Below are 19,538 nucleotides of genomic sequence, written 5' to 3'. Positions count from 1 at the left end.
TTGCTATTTAAAAAATACGCGCGAAATATTATTTTAATATTGCTTTGCCGAAGACGTTGCAATATTCGAGCAGTTATATATATTTACATCATTTAATACATAACAACAATTTTAAAAGATACAATTATACATATGTACAAATGTACAGATAGATCATATTACAATGACGGTTTCCTATGAATACACGTATTCCTATAATGAGAGTTCAAAAATTAAAAGTGGCGAATCGCCGATGAAACATGATGGCAACATGATGGCAGTCGAACCAATTCAATGATTCATCTTATTTGTATTAGTGATGGTCAAAACACTGCCAACTCGACGGCGATCATAGAACGGTTCCGGCTCATGCAGCGCCCCAATTGCCGTTACGGCAGCAAAGCCACCATCGCCGGCATGATCATTCATCGCGTGTCCAGCTCCTCGCAGATATTCTATGACCTCAGCGTCCACGTCGTCCTCATAATCTATTTGCATGGGTATCAGCTGATGATGCAGTCGACCGTTATTCACAGCCTGCGCCATTGACTCGCGACGTATGAGATATTTCATGATAACCTAAAAAATACCAAATTAATTATCGATATCCAAGTAATTGGCCAATCTACTGTGTTTATTAAGATAGCTGTCCTAAAACAGTTAGCTTGTTAAGCTGGCTGAAGTTGATCATATATGTATAAGGACATTCCTGTTATCCTCCTATATAAAATCACATTTGAATATCAATACGTACCGTTGCCACGCTAGTTGTGATTTTGGTGCCGCCAGCAGCGCCGACTAGCATGCGCACATCGCCATTTTCATCGACAATAATGGAAGGATTCATGGAGGACATGGGCCGTTTGTGTGGATAAATGTAGTTTGCAGGCGAGGAGGGCACACCAAAGCTGTTGATAACGCCTGGGGTTGAGAAGTCATCCATCTCATCGTTCAATATGATGCCCGTTTGTGGTGATGCCACTTTGGCGCCAAAGCTGCCAGATAACGAAAAAAAAATAGGAATCGTTAGTTTTTGAAAATTAATTTAATATGCCCGATTGCATTTCATACTCACTAGGTATTGATGGTACTAGTTATGGATATGGCGTCGCCATTGCTGGCCAGCACATTCATGTGGGCGGTGCCGTGATCAGGCTCCACGGTGAAATTGGCGCCATAGTACATATAATCCTGCGAGGTTTTGTCATCCTTTATCAAGGAGCGCACGGTATCGACCAGCTCGTGGCCAAGCAACTTCTCCAGCTGCGCCTTTATGCTATCACCATACTCCGGATCATTCTCGTAGTCACCCAAATTCGTGCGCTGCCCGTACGCATGCTTGAAGGTCTCAATGACGCGCTGCCAGTAAATGGGCTCATTATCCGAATACAGCTCGCTCATCACGTTCAATATAAAGGCCAAAACCGGACCGCTCGATGGCAATGGTGTTGTATATAATGTAAAGCCGCCCGTAACATTTGCCGATATGATCCCATCGCTCTCCCAACGGCACCTATGAACAAATAAAACAAAATAAGGCAATTAAACGTAGGCTCCACTAAATACAACACTAACTAAACTGTCATCCACTTTTAGGTAGATGTGACCATAAATCTGGCTTATCTCCCATCGTTTCATACAAAAAAACCCAAAGCATAAGGCGACTCTACAATCACGTTTACCATTGCATTGGCTAAGTCATCGCAGCAATAAACGATGTGATACACGTTAAATAAATTAAATTGACTTGGTAGCCACAGCTGAGGCCTAACGCAATTACGATATAGTGGTAAATGACAATGGATAGTTTTTTGGAACTTTTGTGACTAACTTCAAATACTGCACCATGAGAGAGCTCGGGAATTGTGAAAATATACTTCTATAGAATTAACAAGATACTGCCTATGTAAGCCCAACTAAGGCCTAACTTAAATCCCATGTATACCCATATAATTTAAGAACTATCTGGTTTCTCTATCGTCTTAAAACTAAACTTGAAATTCTTTGCTTTTAGGACACTTGTGAACTGTGATACCATAGAATTGATAAGATCCTGCCAAACGAAACCCAACTAAGGCCTAGCTTAAATTCCATGCTGTAACGTATAACTTATGAACTATCTGGATTCTCGACAGTCTTGAAATTCTTTGCTTTTAGTACACTTGTGAACTGTGATACTTGCTTGAAATTTTTAAGATCCTCTAAAGTAATGATACCGCCTAATTTTCTAATGTCCTCAACGAACTTGACGCCCGTCTCGCCGCCATCGTATAGCTCGCCGGCGCCATTGTTGGCGATGCGCTCCAGTGTATTGGCCAAAGCGGGACGCTTCATATAATCGTGCTCCACATACGGCTCGCCCTTCTCGTTGAGGAACATTTTTGCCAGTGCCGGATCGTTTTTGATTTGTGTGATCTTGGAGCTGATAGCCGCGGCCAGATAGCGCGACACCACATGACCCTCGCGCGCCATCTTAATGGACGGCTGGAATAGATCCTTCCACGGCAAGCGGCCATATTTCTGATGCATCTCCCAGTAGCCAAGTATTTCACCGGGAACACCGCCCGCCAGTGCGCCCGTTACCTCCTTCTGGCCAACAAACATCTCCTTGTGGGCTGCAGCTGGGGCCGATTCGCGAGCAATGACCGTTTCCACTTTACGCGTACGCCGCGTATAAATAGTGGCCACAAACCCACCGCCGATGCCCATTGAGTGCGGCAACATGATGCCCTCGCAGAGCAGCGTCGCAATTGCCGCATCCACCGCGGAGCCGCCCTCCTGCAACATGTTGCCACCGACCTCGGCGCAGCCGATGCCATTGGAGACAACGGCTCCCGTAATATACCGCGTATCCCTCGATCTCAGTCCGAAGACAAGGCCAAGCGTCAGACCAGTGACCATTAGAGCGACGATCGATAGCCATACAAGGCTCTTCTTATTCAACAGCAGCCTGAAAATGATGTACAGAATATGAATAGATCAATATATATATAAATAGCTATATATATATATGTGTGTGTGTATATAAAAATAATCGTGGGCAATTAATCGGGCGCCCAATTGAAGTGGATTTCCAAGTGGATTAGCCGGGATTTCATTGATTGCCCAAGTTCTGTGCGACGGCTTTGATTAGACTAACCACGTTTGATTCTTATCGTTGTTCTCTTTAGATTTCTTTATATTTTTATATATACATATATATGTGTGGTAACCCCTTTATATAGTGGCGCAGCAAATACAATCGGCCCAATAATTTTTATTTTATTTTATTTTTTTTGTTGTATTTTTGACCTTTGATTGATATATATGTATATTTATATATAAATACATATGTATGAGAATCGACAGTTACTTTTAAGCTCCAAGCATACTGAGTCCAATACACAGAGCATAAGTACTTGATAGAAGTGCTTGCTATCTATTCTCTACACTCAGAAGTGAACCTGAAATCCTTACAAAAAAAAAAAAAAAAAAAAAAAAAAACAGGACAATGTAAGTCTAAGGAAACATCTTTGGAAACGGCTGCATGTCACACGACAAATTAGCATATATCGTATTGGAACCATTATGGACCTATGGGATTTCTATCTGAGGCACTACCAGCTATTCCAACTATAACATACAGAGATTTCATCTACTCCACTCAAACAAAAAAGGTCACGAAGAGCTCAGAGTCCCTTGGGTTCGTCAGGATATTTCTAGTCCGTATGCATCGCATAGACAGAGACAAAAACCTCCTTCCCATTTTCGATTCGATATATTTTCCATTAATTTCACTGTTATTCCATTTCCGCTTTTTTTTTTTTTAAATCAGAAACTCCCGATATCGATGTTTATGTCTAGAGCTATAATCATTAGCTAATTATAGCCTAAATTGTCCAATCAAAATCAATTGTAGTCATTTATTCATACCTTAAGATATCTAAATTCTTCGCTTAGGTCTGTGGATATTGGACTATTACTATTATGAGCGCATTCCCGATCGAATAATTTAGATATCCCAAGGCCTGATAAATTGACCACACTTGATTTTGATTCAACAATTTAGGCTATATATTCGTATATATATCAGCTATCAATACCTCGCTCAATGTGGTAATCAGAGTTCTTCAAAATATAAGCTTTATCATTGCTGGATAAATCGAAAATTAAAGACGACTTTGATCCTCAATTGCAACTATTTATGGATATATGTATTATACACTTAATACTTTATGCACTGAAGAGTATAACTAGATTTGCTTATGTATTTCAAAAGAATTCCGATATGTCTCTCAAGTACCATGACATTTCATATTCTTCGGCTCTGTCTAGTCATTCGGTATGCCTCGCTTATCAGCTAACATATATTGTATGAGTATATTTCTGGCGACATATATGGCCTATCGTAAAGATACGTATTTCGGCTGTGAGGCTCGACAATGCCATTAACTAGCAATTTTCCATAATTAACGGCGATTTTTTATACACTATAATTATTTTAATGATTACGTTTCTGATAGCGCTCAAGGGTTCATTATTTGTTATTATATATGGAACTAGATGGATGCCTATTGAATATAATGAATAACGATACTGAATTTAGCTATCCTTGCTTTAAAATCTATAAATATCAAATTCTAAAATTATCTCAAATATATGTGTATATATATTCATAATGATCAGATTTATGCTGTTAATCCGTAAGATATATTTTAAGTTACGATATATATTATATTGTTGCTATATAAGTACAGAAATATCCATTCAATTGAATCAGAACTTATTCACAGGGTATCTATCAGTCGATGCCATTCGTGACTGTTCAATTTCGATTCTTTGTTTACCAATTTCTGATGACGTAGACTAAGGCGTAGATGTAGAGCACGCGACTAAATCCCAAGTGCTCGATGGTAAATCATAAGTCTATTAATTTCGAGCGTTTCAAGTGCCTCGAGGTACGTGGTTAAAATTCGAACTCCAACTAAAGATTTTTGCCCCGTCATTGGCAAAAGCTCTGATGAAATCTCTTTGCCGATTAGGATCGAGGGCTATATTTTATGCATATCATCGGGTACGTATTCCCAGTTATATTGAGCCATATCAATGATATTTGGCAGGTTTTACGATCATTCGGTAGTTCAACGGTAGCCGCCTTTATTGGTGGCCGGCGCTGCTATTTGATCAAAATTTATCAATCCTTAAATGTCGAAATATACATATACATATGTATATATGACATTCCTGTAGACTTATCTTTGTTCTCTCAAAGAGCAGATATATATAGCTATATAATAGCTAATTAGAGCTACTTATATGAGTTAAGGAATGCGACCCATTTTCGTAGTACCAAAAGAGAGCCTAAAAATACCATATATCAAAATGTGAATTAAATATATATGCATATGAATTTTTAAGTATATTCATTAATATAAATAATCCCCTAGCTTTTTATTCTAGTATTAAGAAAACAGACTTTAAATTTCAACAGTTTTTATTTTATTGCCAAAGTAAATATTTAACACGCAATTAGCTGATGTTTGTTTTATGCTACGAACACTGGGACTGGGATTGGTAGAGAGGTAGACGTCACGTATCTATGTAGAGCGCTACAAATGGGCCTCGGATGCATAGCGAAAATCGTCAATATTTATTTTAAGATCTAGATTAAAAGATTCGCAATAGTAAAATTGATTTAAATAAAAATCTAATTTATTATTTAAAATGCATTCTGAATCATAGGGCTTTTTGTAATAACTAGCGGAAATACCCGTTATAAAAATGGGAGGGAGCCCAACAACTAGTTACACTAGGTACTTTTTCTGTTGTTTATTTTGATAAATTAGCTGGTAAGGTTATTATAGGCTGTAGGGCACCCATAAGGTACCATATAAATGTATGTATATGCCCAACTCTAGAGTGTAGAGTACTCAGAGATTATGTAGCTCATTCAGAAATATATAAGCTCGTATATATAAACATATTATCTTAGAGAAGAGATTTTCGCAGTTATATATTATTTATAATGATACCGTACTATTAGATGATCTCTTCTAATTTCTGACCTAAACTTTATATCTATTTATAGCAGAGCCAGCTTGGCTTTGTGCTCTCCGTTGCGGCTCTCCGCCTCTATGTGTCTCTATTACTCTCTCTCTCTCTCAGTCTGTCTGCGTATAATTGAAAGTTTCAACCAAAGTATGAATTTTTATTATTCGTAATTTGTGATTTCAGCTGTAATTATTTTTTATTCATTTTTTCTTGGTTTTTCTATTCTCTAATTTATTCAAGCGTTTTGTTTTGAACAACAAAATTGCTTTGCCACCAGCTACGTGTATCAATGTCAGGGGTAAAAAATTGCATTTACAAAAAATCACAAAAAAATCTGAAATAACTCAGAGTACAGCACGTTCAATAAATAGTAATGAAATAGCATTGTCAATAAATATCCTGAATATTTAGATAATAATATAATAATAATCACAATAATAAGAAATCGATAGTGATCGATAAACACATTTGCATAATCAATTAATAGATCTACAGCCCAAGCAACTATACTCTCAAAGATTATTTGAGCTATTCGAGGAAAGTCGAGTTAAATAGAATCCGTAGATTATCTAAACGGCAGGAAGCAATAAAAATAATAAAGTAAAAGTATCGATATTTGGATAGAGATAAGAAACGATAATTAGCTTCTCCATTTAATGTATATTATAGTTCTAAGATTAATATTGTTCTTTATCTGCACCAAATAAAAGGTATCCGGCAGTCTAGTCTAATAAATTAGTCAATTACTTATTTCCCGAAGTGGAAGAGAATTGGAGTAAGAACAAATTTTCGATATATGTTAGCCTAAAAAAGCACTGTCGAATATATGCGAACCATTTATAAGCGTTTTAGCGGCAATTACTTTGTTACCGTTAGCCATTATAAAACGATAAAAGACTATTTTACACTTAATTGTAGGCCGTTATCTTCATCTTATCGGAGGCAGCACCTAACATATATCCATAAATATCTTTATTTAGCATTCGGTTAAGCGGCGCAATAATCCCATTTTGCAAATATTTCTAGCACATTGTAAATTGCGAAGGTTGCACTTTGACCACCTGTGAAATGCATATATATATATACACGAATATATCTGGTATATAATATATAGAGATGGTATCCCATAACATGGCCCATAAAACTGTCTAATTACAATTACGACACGGCGATAAGTTAAAGGCGCTCCGTTAAAAACTCTTAAATATACTTGCCTTGCTCCTCAGATAACACCTTTCTTTCTTATAGCTATACTATTTACCTATTATAATTCTCTCTCTCTCTCTCTCTCTCTCTCTCTCTCTTGCTCTAACTAGCTGCCGGCTCAAAAGGAATTCTGGAATCTTGCTCACATTTCAACAAATTTTTAGTTACATATTACTTCTAATTAGCAGATAATGCTGTATTTGACGTTATTAGACTATGCGCTACCCTGTACATGTTGAAGTCGCCGTTTATAAAACAATGTGCTTAGATATGTAAACTCCTAACTATATACATATATAGACGCATAGCTCACTTATTTATTGAAATGAACTCTTATATAAGCTACAGAGAAAGCTTTTTTTTTTAGCGAATAGCTCATATTTTATTAATATTGAATAATTATGGAATGGATTATCTGAAATCTCATAGTTAAAAAAAAAAAAAAAAAAAAACAAAAACAATCAAACAAAAACTTAACGCAACTTTCACAGTAAATCTCCCTCACATATGCATATACATATGTATGTACATATGATTATGAAATATATTTTGATGATTTGTCATTCTCACAATTACAGGGTATTAGCCAGCAAGAGAACTGTGATTGACTATGATACGAGCACATATGATACGTGTATCGTGCAAATACCATATATGATTGTCAAGTTCTGTTTGCGTTTCAATCATCTTTTGTTGTTGTTGGTTCTGATACACTTATGATGATACACTTGATGTAGTTTTTGTAGTGTGTGGATGTTAAAGTGCGAGACAGTCAATTGTGTTGACAAGACAAACAGAAAGGTAAAAGCAATTAAAACTTATACCTCTGGCAGAGGAAAGAGCTCTGAAGTGGAAACTGTCTCGTTATAGATCGAAAATCGATAACGATTGAACTTTGGTGCACTGAATTTTCCAGCCATGGCTAATAAAATAAAAATAATAAAAAGCTGCACTTAAAATACAGCAATTTCCCATATGCCAATTTTTATTTTTTTTTTTTCTCATTAACATTAAAGTCGAATCGACTAGTCGGCTGGAAATGGATTGATTCATCTACACATACAGATGTACGTCCATATGTATATGGACATATATACACAGCTGAGCAGTCTTTTGGATTGTATAGTAAAGTTCTATGAATTCTATTGATAGAGCCAATGATGATGACAATTAATGGAATCATATAGCACTTACCTCATTTTGTAGAATTATTTTAGCGCCTCACAAATTGCTAAAACACTGAGAACTAGAAGCAAAAAAAAAAAAAAAAAAAAAAGGCAAAAACATAACAAAGAATATAAACCAAAATTAATAAATAATTTATGCAATTCACAAGCAAATTATGCAAATGTAAAATGGTAAATAAAAAAAAAATCCGCACTAACAATGTCGCGATGGAGGAGCCGCTTTATAAATGCGCCGACTGCAAATATTCTCAGTTGCCGTTAGAGGGAGCGAGCTCACTGAGCACTTGTCGTGCTTAGCCTCGACTGATGTGCTTGAACGGAGTGAGGCGCCGCATTACAACTTTGTTTCGATTCCATTCGATTCGATATGTGTTTTATTTTGGTTTTATGTGCGCAAACACATGCATGCACTTCTATATTTTTTAAGTAACTAACTGTTCTTTATCGAAAGAGCCAACACAGTTTACACACAGCCAAACACCCACACACGCACACACTGCTCTTCGCAATAATATTTGCAGAGAGTCGCTCTTACGCTCACTAGTTTCAAATTGTCGCTGTGTGAGATTGCGGAAAAAATGAAAATGAAACTACCAAAAGCAATAACAGTAATACACATATAGGCACACACACGCTCGCGCACTCATGCCTCTATGCATGTATGCGTACATGCGTGTATGATCTGTACAATTTTGCAGCTATCTGCGCTTAGCGCAAAGCTAAGCCCGCTTGCCGACTCAGTATAGTTCTGCACTGGACACACGTATGTGCAAGCCTTCTCTCTGTCTCTCATCATCTGTATGTATGTGTGTGTGCGTGATGTAGTGTTGGCATGTGTGCGTGAGGGAGAGAGCAAAGCTAAAACTTAACCCAAGCTTGATAAACAGCTGTTGCATTGTTGTTTTCGATCGAAAACAGCTGGAGCTGCTGGGCCAGCCGTCAATAGCATAATACGCACAGAAATGGATAAACATAACGGTTTCACACTAAAATTTGCCTTTAATTTGTAGCAGATGCAGATGCAAAATATTGATTCCTATATGCAAGGCGAACTGTTCACTTTAACGCCAACTTTTTTTTTTTTTTGGGCACTCCAATTGCAAAGCGAATGTGTGTTCGTGTTCCTCCTCTTGTCCATTGTGTTATCTATTGTGTTCCAGTTTGTTTCGTTTTGTGTCATTTTGTGTTGTTGTGTTTGGTTTAATTCTGATCGTTGTTGTTGTTGTTGTTCTCGTTCTTCTTAATGTTGTTGCTGTTGTTGTTGCTATGATTGTTTTTTTGGGTTTGGTTGGATTCCCTCTTCAGGCCGTTTCAACGCCAACGTCCCATTGGACCAGCCACCTTGACAGTGTATTTGGTGGAGCGCCTCTTAGCCTTCATTTGCTGCTCCTGTTCGATCATCTTTAATGCAGCAGGGCCAAGGGCCACATACGGCATATTGGGATCGGGCACGGTGTGCAACGGCAAGCACTGCTTGCTCATCCGCTGAAAGTTCGGCAACGGCGCGTTCTTCTTCTCGTGAGCGAGATCCGTATAGCCCAGCTTGCGGCGCTGCTGTGGCGTTATCTTGTTGCAGTGGCAGAGCTGATGGATTCGCAATGCCCGTTCCAGATCGAAGATGCGATCACAGAACTTGCACTGTTTGCCAGGTGGAATGGCCGTCAGTGCTGTGGTGCTCTCCCTCAGGCGACGTCCCCGGAATCGCACCTTAAAGTCATCATCGTGGGTGCGACGATGCGCCCCAAGCAGCGACTTAATGTGAAAAATGGCGCCGCACGAGCTACAGCTATAGGTGGGCTTATGCATATGCTTGATGCTCATCTGGCTGCGTCGATGGGATTCGTTGCCCAACTGACGTTCGTATTCCTCCTGTAGAATACCGCGCATCGAGCGCGCCAATTTTAGCGCATCATTCTCCTCCTCTTCTTCGAGCTCATCGCGAGGGGAGAGACCATTGCGACGTGGCGTCTGTATGAAAGCTGAAGGCAAAACAAGCCAGAATTTATTAATATTCTTGTTCTTATTGGAATACGTTAAATCTCTAGCATGCTACCAAGGATTACTCACTTTGTACGGCTCCTGTTTTTTGGCGTGAGATGGTAGACGTGTCGTCTTTTAATTTGGATTGTGAAGATCTTTTGTTGCCTTGCTTGCCGCGCCTGTGCAGTCCGCCGCTGCTTCCGTCGCTGGACCGTTGGCCGCGTCTTCGGATTGCTAGCATGTTGACTGTCGATTCAGACAAATAGTTCAGTTTGCGCTCGACCGTCTTCTGAGCGTTCTCCATGTCGGATTCCAGCTGGTCGTAGGTCTGCATTTTCAAGTTACGCTGATATGACGCGATTCTATTTTGCTTCATATTGATTGTTGTTATATGTAAATCTCTATTGCTTTTATGTTGCTACTGTTGGTATAATCTTGTACGAACTTTGTGGCCGGCAAAGTTCTTGAAATAATAAAATTTCTTAAAAATTACTTATAATAATGTCACTTCCCCAAGTGTAAAATATAAACTGTGTGTATAGAAACGCGTGTAAAATATAAACTGAGACTACACACAATGAAACCAAATGCAGCGCATGTTGAAATCGGCTCAAATTTTTATTTCAAATATCGTAGTGCTCAACAATGCCGTATCAGCTGTACACACAATATTTCTGATAGATGGCGCCACATCTAGTATTTTCTAATTGGATATATTTATTTAACAAATGCAAATTTACTTAAAGCTGATTAGGTTTAAAATTATTAAGTAATTATTTTTTCATTTTTTTTATTTAATATATAAACCATTTTCAATCTAATTTTATTAAAACTAACAATTATTTCGATATGTTATCTGTTCACGTAACGTTGCTCTCTTTGCGCTTACGTTGCTCATTCGTGCGCTAACGCGCTACTTACGTGCCTGTTACTCACGGCTGGCCGCGTGCAATTTTTTTTGGCAGCTAGCAATAAAGTAATTGCAGCCCGCGCGAAGTTACCAAAAATCTTGCGATTACATACATTTTGCCACGAAATTGTGCAAACTGTTCGCAATTAAAGAAAATTTTGTGTGGTGCTTTATACTGTCGTTATTCGTTGGTGTTGTGGCATTTAGAATATGAGTGATACGCGTGAACAGATTTTGGAACAAATTAAAGTACAAGGCGATCTCGTGCGTCAGCTGAAAGCGACGAAGGAGTCCAAAGAGAAGGTCAGTACGACATACATAATGAATGCCATAATGTCTATGCAAATTATTTCCCCATATTTGTATGCATAGTAGCGTATGTAAGTGTGCATGCAGGCCAAACCATTCCCATAGTGCACATGTACACATACACATTGTTTTGCCGTCCATGCGTATGCGTGTAATTTTGTACATGACTGTCTCTACATGTGTGCGTGTTTGTGTGTGTGTATTCAGGCCGCTCGTCATGCGTTTTTAACCCTTTGCCGTTCATATGTACATACGTTCATCTGAATCCTGTTGCACTTCTATCGAACTACTGTAACTTTATTTATGTATTTCATCAGCCGCACACACATGCGTATTTACGCATGTATGTATGAGCGCAACATAACGTATTCGACTCGTCGACATCCGTTACCCCTCTCCGCTCATCGCTCTTACCATTCGAGCTGCGTTGGCAGCCTCTCATTATTGAATTTTAGCTCTGTAATTAGATTGCATGCACACATAACAGAGAGCTCAATCAGCAGTGGCAACAACAAAAGAGAACTTTCACATTTGAGTACTGTTTTTTGGCATTTGTAACAAGAGTTGTTGTTGTTGTGCAGTGCTGGCATTTCTTAATGGCAACAACAGAAGCTGTTTATGGGAAAAAAAAGCTTTAAAAAAAAATGCACATATTAGTAATTTTTATTCGATATTTTATTCATTCTCAATACATATATAAACGTGCGATTGATTGTAAAAAAAAAAAAAAAAAAAAAAAAAAAAAAAAACAAGATTCAATCGGTAAAAATTTTTGATTGGAGTCATTAACTACATAAAAGCAAAGTAAAAGTTAAAACAAAATTGTTATAAGAAATGAATCATTCAACGTTGAATTCACTTGAGCATATAATTCGATAATTATAATTTAAATATTTGAGTGAGTCATAGAGAAAGTTTAGCTTGTTTCAAAATAGCTAGAGTAACAACAATGCACTCTAGAGAAAAAGCCAAACGGACAGCACTGCTGCCGCTCACATTCCCACTGTAAATCAACGTTTGGCCTCTCAGTCAGTCGGCATCGCCAGCCTTGAAGCAAATCACCGCAAGCTTTTTTCTTACCATTACCTCTTCCTCTCCTTGTCGTCATCAGCTATTCCGTTGCGTTTGCCCCTTTTTTCTTATATTCGTTTTAAAATAATGAATGCTATTGTTGTTCTTGTTGTTGTTGTGTTTGTTGTTGTGATATTTTGTGCTCATGACCGACTGACTGCCATGCGAATCGCTGTTGCTGCTATTGCTGGGGCTGCTGTTGAAACCGGCTCAGCAACAAATGACGCAGCCTCCGTTAGTTGCCTATGTGCGCGTAAGCAGCATTAATGTCAACGTAATTGTTGCCATTGATTGCTATTTTATGCGTTCATTGCATTCAAGCATCAGCTGTTTTTTTGGCTTTTGTGAAGCGCTAAAAATATATCGATATATCGATATAGGGGGATTATAATATAAGCTCATCATCTGGTTTGGTTATTTGAATTACGACTACAAATCGTTAGGGAAAATATATTAAAACCAATTAATATGAATATTGGGATTTTTAAATTTGGTTATGAGAAACATAAATTCGATGAATATCTGATTGGGTCGAAATAAATCGCATGCAAAATGTCCTTGAACTCGCCTTTGTCGTGATCCAATTTCGAGTTTTCGAAATTTCGAACTTCAAGTGTACAAAAGTGTCAAGTGTGTATGAGAGCGAGACAGAAAGAGAAGTTAAAGAGAGCAAGAAGAATGCAAAAATTTGTATGCTCAATTGCAGAAAAAAAAAAAAAACAGGTCATGAACGGCGGTCAAGAGAACGCAATGATTTTGTATAGCTTTCAATTTATATAAATTTATAACAAGGATCTTTTGTTTACTTTTCTACACCCGCACAGACGTACACACACATACACATATATACTAACACACACGCATTCATTTTGTACATTTAACATTTTCACGTAGTTGCAACAAGTTTAAGAAAATAAAAAATATTTTAACAATGCGGACAACAAGTTCGATAAACGCTAATCGGTACTTTGTTTTTTTTTTTTTTTTTTAATTTTTTTTTATTACTCATTGTTGTTGTTGTTTATTAGGTTTTTTAAGCGCTAATGCAAATAATTTGCTGCTTCACTCGAAAGCAATTAGTAAAGACATACAAACAAAACGAAAGAAAGGCAGAAAGAAATATCAAAGAGTAAAAGTCAAAACGAAAATGTTGCGTTCGATTGGCCGCCAGTGGCGCTGTAGTGTTGCGTTTCAGTGCCCTTGCCTTTGTCCTGCCCGCCAGCAGCTGCCGCTGGCGCCATCTAGCGAGGGCCGTGCGATATCAACAAGCGTTGGACAACAATTGAAAGCACAACAACAACAACAATTACAAGAACAGCAACAACAACAACAACAAATGCATAAGGTTAGCATCTAAGTGCACTATACAAACTAGCAGAGAATTAAACCGAAAATCACATATCTATTCATTTTGCATTCCATTGCAGATCGATGAGGAGGTATCACGTCTGCTGGCCCTAAAGGCCAAACTGGGCGGCGATGCGACACCGGCCAACCAGAAGTTCACGCTAAAAACGCCAAAGGGCACGCGCGACTATGCGCCACAGCAGATGACGCTGCGCCAAGGTGTGCTGGACAAGATTGTGCAGGTGTTTAAGCGTCACGGCGGCGAGGCTATTGACACACCCGTCTTTGAGCTGAAGGTTTGCATTTGATTGATTGATTAATTTGTTCATGTTATTGATTAAACGATTTGCAACTTGCAGGAAGTATTAACAGGCAAATATGGCGAGGATTCAAAACTGATTTACGATCTGAAAGATCAAGGCGGCGAAATCTTATCAATGCGCTATGACCTGACCGTGCCGCTGGCACGCTATCTGGCCATGAACAAGATCTCCAGCATTAAGCGTTATCACATCGCCAAGGTCTATCGCCGTGATAATCCCGCCATGACCCGCGGTCGCTATCGCGAATTCTATCAATGTGATTTCGATATTGCCGGCACCTACGATCCGATGCTGGCGGATGCCGAGTGCGTCAAAATTGTTGCCGAAGTGCTGGATACTTTGGACATTGGTGATTATGTGATCAAGCTGAATCATCGCCAACTACTGGACGGCATGTTTGAAGCGTGCGGTGTGCCGGCGAACAACTTCCGTGCGATCTGCTCGGCTGTGGACAAGCTGGACAAGGTAAACAATCAAAAACAAAAAATATGAATGCAAATTCCAGAGACTCACAGATAAAATGTTGATTTCTCGATTTCAGTCACCGTGGGCGGATGTGCGTAAGGAAATGGTGGATGAGAAGGGTCTCGATGGCGCCACAGCCGACAAGATTGGCGAGTATGTGCGCCTGAGCGGCGGCGCCGAGCTCGTTGAGCAGCTGCTGGCGGATGAGAAGCTAAAGGCTGTGCCTAATGCCGTCAAAGGGCTCGAGGGTATGCAGCTCCTGCTGAAATACTGCTCACTTTTCGGACTGGAGGAACGCATCAGCTTTGACTTGAGTTTGGCGCGCGGCCTCGACTACTACACGGGCGTCATCTACGAGGGCGTGCTGAAGGCAGAGCCCAGCGCTCCAGCCTCACCAGTTAAAGAGCTCCATAATGGGGATCAGGCGTTGGAGCAAAGCGGCACTGTTGGCTCGGTGGCAGGTGGCGGACGATATGACAATCTGGTTGGCATGTTCGATCCGCGCGGCAAGGCTGTGCCCTGTGTGGGCGTCTCCATTGGCGTGGAGCGCATCTTCTCAGTGCTCGAAGCCAAATTCGCGGCCAGCAAGGTGAAGTTGCGCACCAACGATGTGGAGGTGTATGTGGCCTCTGCCCACAAGGGTCTGCACGAGCAGCGTCTGCGTGTGCTCAACCAGCTGTGGAATGCGGGCATCAAGGTGAGCCAACGATTACAACATTGCCATATTCCAAGCAAACTAATATCGAATGTTAATCAATTCACAGGCGGAGCACTCTTACAAGCTAAATCCGAAGCTATTGGTCCAGTTGCAGCACTGCGAGGAGCATCAAATACCCTTGGCCATTGTCTTGGGCGACGCCGAGCTGGCCCAGGGCATTGTCAAGCTGCGCGAGGTGACGACGCGGCAGGAGTCCAATGTGAATCTAGCGGATCTGCCCAACGAGATTCGTCGCCGACTCCAAAAATAGATTAGAAACCATCCTCGCCTCTCTGGCCAACTCACGCAAAGTTTCGATACTACAATTACATCGCTATGAATTTTTTTTGCTTTATTTATCAATGCATAAACTGTGTTTTTTTTTTTTTTTTTTTTTTAAACATTGTTTTATATTTGCCCTCGTTTGCTGCGCCGTCGAACGGATCCATGTGCTACTATATTATATGAACCTACCATTTAATTGTAGGAATAAGTTATAGCAAATTTATACCAAAACTGGAAACTAAAAATAAACCGCTAACGCATTCGCATTTAATCAAAAGACAAAAATATTTAAACACAACAAATATAAAGAAAATAGTAAATGCGATCTGGATTTAAAAGTTTTGTTTATCTTTGGTTAAAAGGGATTTGATTATAGCACCGAAATAGATTGGTAGCTTCGGATTGCCGAAGATTGCATGCAGTACAGTTAGACTTGTCCAGTCGGGAGTATCCGACTAGCAGATACCAGCTCTCGTTCACATTCCCCTAAGATTCACAACAAATTTCTTTGCTTGCATGTTTGTTAATGTTAATGTTTAATTTCACAAATAAATTCTATATTAACATTTTTTTTTTTTTTTGATTATGTGATTTGCCCGCATGCGATATTAATTAATATGAATGCAATGTATGTAATCAAATATTTTACGTCTCATTATATATGCACATATAGTTTTTCGTCTTGTAGTTCAGTAAGTCTTCGGTTGAGAATAGTCAGTCGGATATATGTAAATGTCTGTATCACTTCTCAGGGATGTTCTTATTGTCGATCAATTTATCTGCATCACTTCCGTCCACACGTTCGGTATCCGGGTCTTTTAGAGTATTCGCGTCTTCAGGATTTTCGTTGAACAGTGAGTTCCTTTTGTTCAGATAGCGACTCGCTGTTAGTGAGAGTGCGTCCAGAGAGTTTCCCACATGTTCCACAAAATTGAGTATGTTGACCAGCTGACGATTGATATTCATCAGCATCTCAATTTCCCTCTCATTTTCTCTGATTTCCGCATCAATGTCCACGGTATTTGCCATTGGTCTCCTTATATACAATTTTTAAATTCGATAATAAATTTTTTATACAATTTTGAACAGTCAAAGAATTTGTTGTTTCCCAAGTAAAACCAGTTTCGTAAGTGATCCCTAGTCAAGCATAAGTCATGCGATGAAACTTTTAATTCCTATTCCAACATGAAGTTTAAGGAACAGAGCTCCTCACTCACTCTCCATTATATGTACCTTTTATTATTTCCTTATATCAGCTTTTTTGTCGGATCTCCATTGTTCGGAATGTAGATAATGGAAAGGTCAATTGAGTTGAGAAAGATGTTGTATTATTCCTTTAGTCCTCTTCAGACAATAGCCAATAGCCTCTTTCTTTCTCCTCTTCTCTTTTTTGCTCCCTATACTAATCTATCCACAGATGCATATGTACATATATTGTTTTTCCTTCACTCTCTCAATCTATAATATATATATGTATATGTATATCTCTGTATCTGTATCTATATACCTCATCTCAATTTCTCTCATTCGCTTCGTTTAACTAACTCTCCATTAATTTTCCCATCGGCATCTATTGCCCCGTCTCAAGCTCTGTCTATATTTTTTACTTTCTCTCTCTCCCTTTTTCTCCCCCTCTCTCTCTCTCTTTCTCTCATTTTATACTCTCTCTCTTTGTCACCATATAAATCTTTATACTTCTCTCTCTCGCTACATATCTATCTCCCTTTCTATACCACCTTTCCCACCTAAATTTGTTTACTTTTTCCATCTCTCTCTCCCTCGCCATCTCACATTTAGACTCTCTCTCTCCCTCTTTCCTTCTCTCTCCCTCTCTCTCTCTCTCCTCTCCTTCCTTTCTCTTTCGCCGCCAGTCAAACTCTCAATTGATCTCCCTCTGCCCACTCGCTGCTCCTAACCCAAGCTCCTTTCTATGCACTTCTCAGCGTATGAAACTAACTGTAAAGGACAACATTTCCCTGCTTATACAAATACTGATTAACACGCCATCATATTTGTGTTCTTTGCAGAGCGTTGACCAGTTAAAGGCAACGCTTCAGCAGCAGCAGCATCGACAACCACAACAAGACCAACAGCGAGAGAGTCTCATAGGGCCAGAGGATGCCGGAAACTCTGCCAGCAACCGCAACGGTGACCGCCAGCAGCATCGATTGCACAGTTGCGGTGCTTAAGGTGCCCACGCCCACGATGCAAATGCCGCAGGCGTGCAATCTACAGAGCCTCGGCATCATAATGGAGCCGAACAATATCAACATCGAGCTCAATCCTGCGGCAGCAACGTCCAGCCTAAAGGTGAGTGCCTAAGCCATTGGATAATTGAGTTCAGAGTATGGGAATTTCGGGGCGCAGGAATTTCAATTTGACTGTATTGAAATACCTATATGATCTATTATAAGCAAGGTTAATACATTCATCAAATAATCAGTAAGGAATAATGAGGAGATGCCACCATGTCTAATCTGTACTAAAACTGAGATACCACTTTGATAGGGATTAATTGTTCGATATTAATTATGTTATACGAGTTCCGAAGAGTGTATATCTATCTTGTTTTAAGAGTTGAATGTCTAATTGAGATTATTTTGAATACAGTCGTCCTCATCCGGTCTTTCACACTTGCATCAAAATTTCTTCCATTAGTCGAATCACTTCCAAACCTTAAACCGAGATACTCCACAGAGGGAGTCCAATTTTCCGATAATCATTATGTTATACGAAGTCTGCATGAACTAGATTTGTTAATATGAAGTGTATACAATCTAATGGGGATTTCTTTCAGTGGATGTTGTCTTTAATATACTTGTGGTAAAGTTTTCGAATTGTCGTTTGGGATCTTGAGATTATGCTTTGATGTCATTGGTTTCTTCCCAGGCATATCTTCGTAATGTCCAACCATCCATCCTATTAAGATTCGAACATATCAAGATACTGCCCTCTAATGCGTTTAGGTAATAAAGATATCTTATAGATATAAAGACATTATATAAAATATTAACATTTTCGACATTTGGAATAGGGAATTTGATGTTTTCGTACTACACTACCACACTATATTTTACAATATCTATCCAATTACTTTTTATACGAAGTAAAGAAGTTTATAAAAATATCGGAAAATGTTGGTCAAACATTTTCCATTCTTGAAAACGTGTTGACGTGGATACACCACGATTCTATAAAATGGCATCAACATCTTTAGCTCTCCATGCAACATGTGCGTATCTAGATTATTAAAAGTACCATATGATATGACCAGAGCCAGGAATAGTCAGTTTTATTTAACAAACTAGATAATATTCAATCAATTAATGCGGATTTAGAATTGTGGGCGCACTGATACTACGGGATAATTCCACAGCTCGCCTTCGGAACCTATAGATAGGTGGAGCGGATTCGACTAGCCAGCAAATTATATGGTATACGTGATCGATCAATGTGGCAAATGGCTCATCAATGCTTGGTCCAAAGAGCGTGGGTGTCAGCGGTACCTCTTCGTACTGCTCGGACCAAGTGTGCCGGCCAAAGGCATCCATCACAAAATTTGGTAGCATACGAATCAATTTCTGAGCATATATCGACGTCCTGAAGTCGATCGGTATCCGTTCGCAGAACTCTTCGAATGTTAAGCTATCGCTCGAATCATAACTGTCCGAAGATGTACTCGACGTGCTCTCGCTTTCGGTACTAAACAGATCCTCCAGTTTCGTCGGGCGTGGCGGCATAATAAAGAT

At 39.2% G+C, this 19,538-nt stretch overlaps 3 protein-coding genes across 6 annotated transcripts; 1 reads left to right on the top strand and 2 right to left on the bottom strand.

The window, feature by feature from the left end:
• Positions 1-28: 28 nt before the first annotated feature.
• Positions 29-8,731, bottom strand: LOC6584183 (scoloptoxin SSD14). Of its 2 annotated transcripts, XM_015161489.3 has the most exons (6): positions 8,601-8,731; positions 8,410-8,461; positions 2,162-2,929; positions 1,055-1,492; positions 734-974; positions 29-558 (listed from the first exon to the last, which is right to left on the bottom strand). In XM_015161489.3, exons 2-6 carry the CDS (start codon positions 8,412-8,414, stop codon positions 271-273), a joined length of 1,740 nt encoding a protein of 579 aa, XP_015016975.1. In that variant the 5' UTR covers positions 8,415-8,461; positions 8,601-8,731; the 3' UTR covers positions 29-270. The 2 variants fall into 2 exon arrangements, with proteins under 2 accessions (XP_015016975.1, XP_002009839.1); XM_002009803.4 differs by lacking the exons at positions 8,410-8,461; positions 8,601-8,731 and adding an exon at positions 3,119-3,277.
• A 650-nt stretch (positions 8,732-9,381) lies between these two features.
• On the bottom strand, positions 9,382-10,965 carry LOC6584182. Its single transcript, XM_002009802.4, has 2 exons — positions 10,470-10,965; positions 9,382-10,381 (listed from the first exon to the last, which is right to left on the bottom strand). Exons 1-2 carry the CDS (start codon positions 10,756-10,758, stop codon positions 9,714-9,716), a joined length of 957 nt encoding a protein of 318 aa, XP_002009838.2. The 5' UTR covers positions 10,759-10,965; the 3' UTR covers positions 9,382-9,713.
• Positions 10,966-11,293: 328 nt separating this feature from the next.
• Positions 11,294-16,127, top strand: LOC6584181 (histidine--tRNA ligase, cytoplasmic). Of its 3 annotated transcripts, none has more exons than XM_015161321.3 (6): positions 11,294-11,595; positions 13,898-14,017; positions 14,100-14,315; positions 14,379-14,807; positions 14,884-15,504; positions 15,572-16,127. In XM_015161321.3, exons 1-6 carry the CDS (start codon positions 11,503-11,505, stop codon positions 15,773-15,775), a joined length of 1,683 nt encoding a protein of 560 aa, XP_015016807.1. In that variant the 5' UTR covers positions 11,294-11,502; the 3' UTR covers positions 15,776-16,127. The 3 variants fall into 3 exon arrangements, with proteins under 3 accessions (XP_015016807.1, XP_002009837.1, XP_015016808.1); XM_015161322.3 differs by having other exon boundaries at positions 11,508-11,595; positions 13,701-14,017; XM_002009801.4 differs by lacking the exon at positions 13,898-14,017 and having other exon boundaries at positions 11,296-11,595.
• Positions 16,128-19,538: the final 3,411 nt, after the last annotated feature.

This window comes from Drosophila mojavensis, unplaced genomic scaffold (genome assembly GCF_018153725.1).
Source record: "Drosophila mojavensis isolate 15081-1352.22 unplaced genomic scaffold, ASM1815372v1 contig_136, whole genome shotgun sequence".
Lineage (NCBI taxonomy): Eukaryota > Metazoa > Arthropoda > Insecta > Diptera > Drosophilidae > Drosophila > Drosophila mojavensis.
This window is presented reverse-complemented; position numbering and strand designations above follow the sequence as displayed.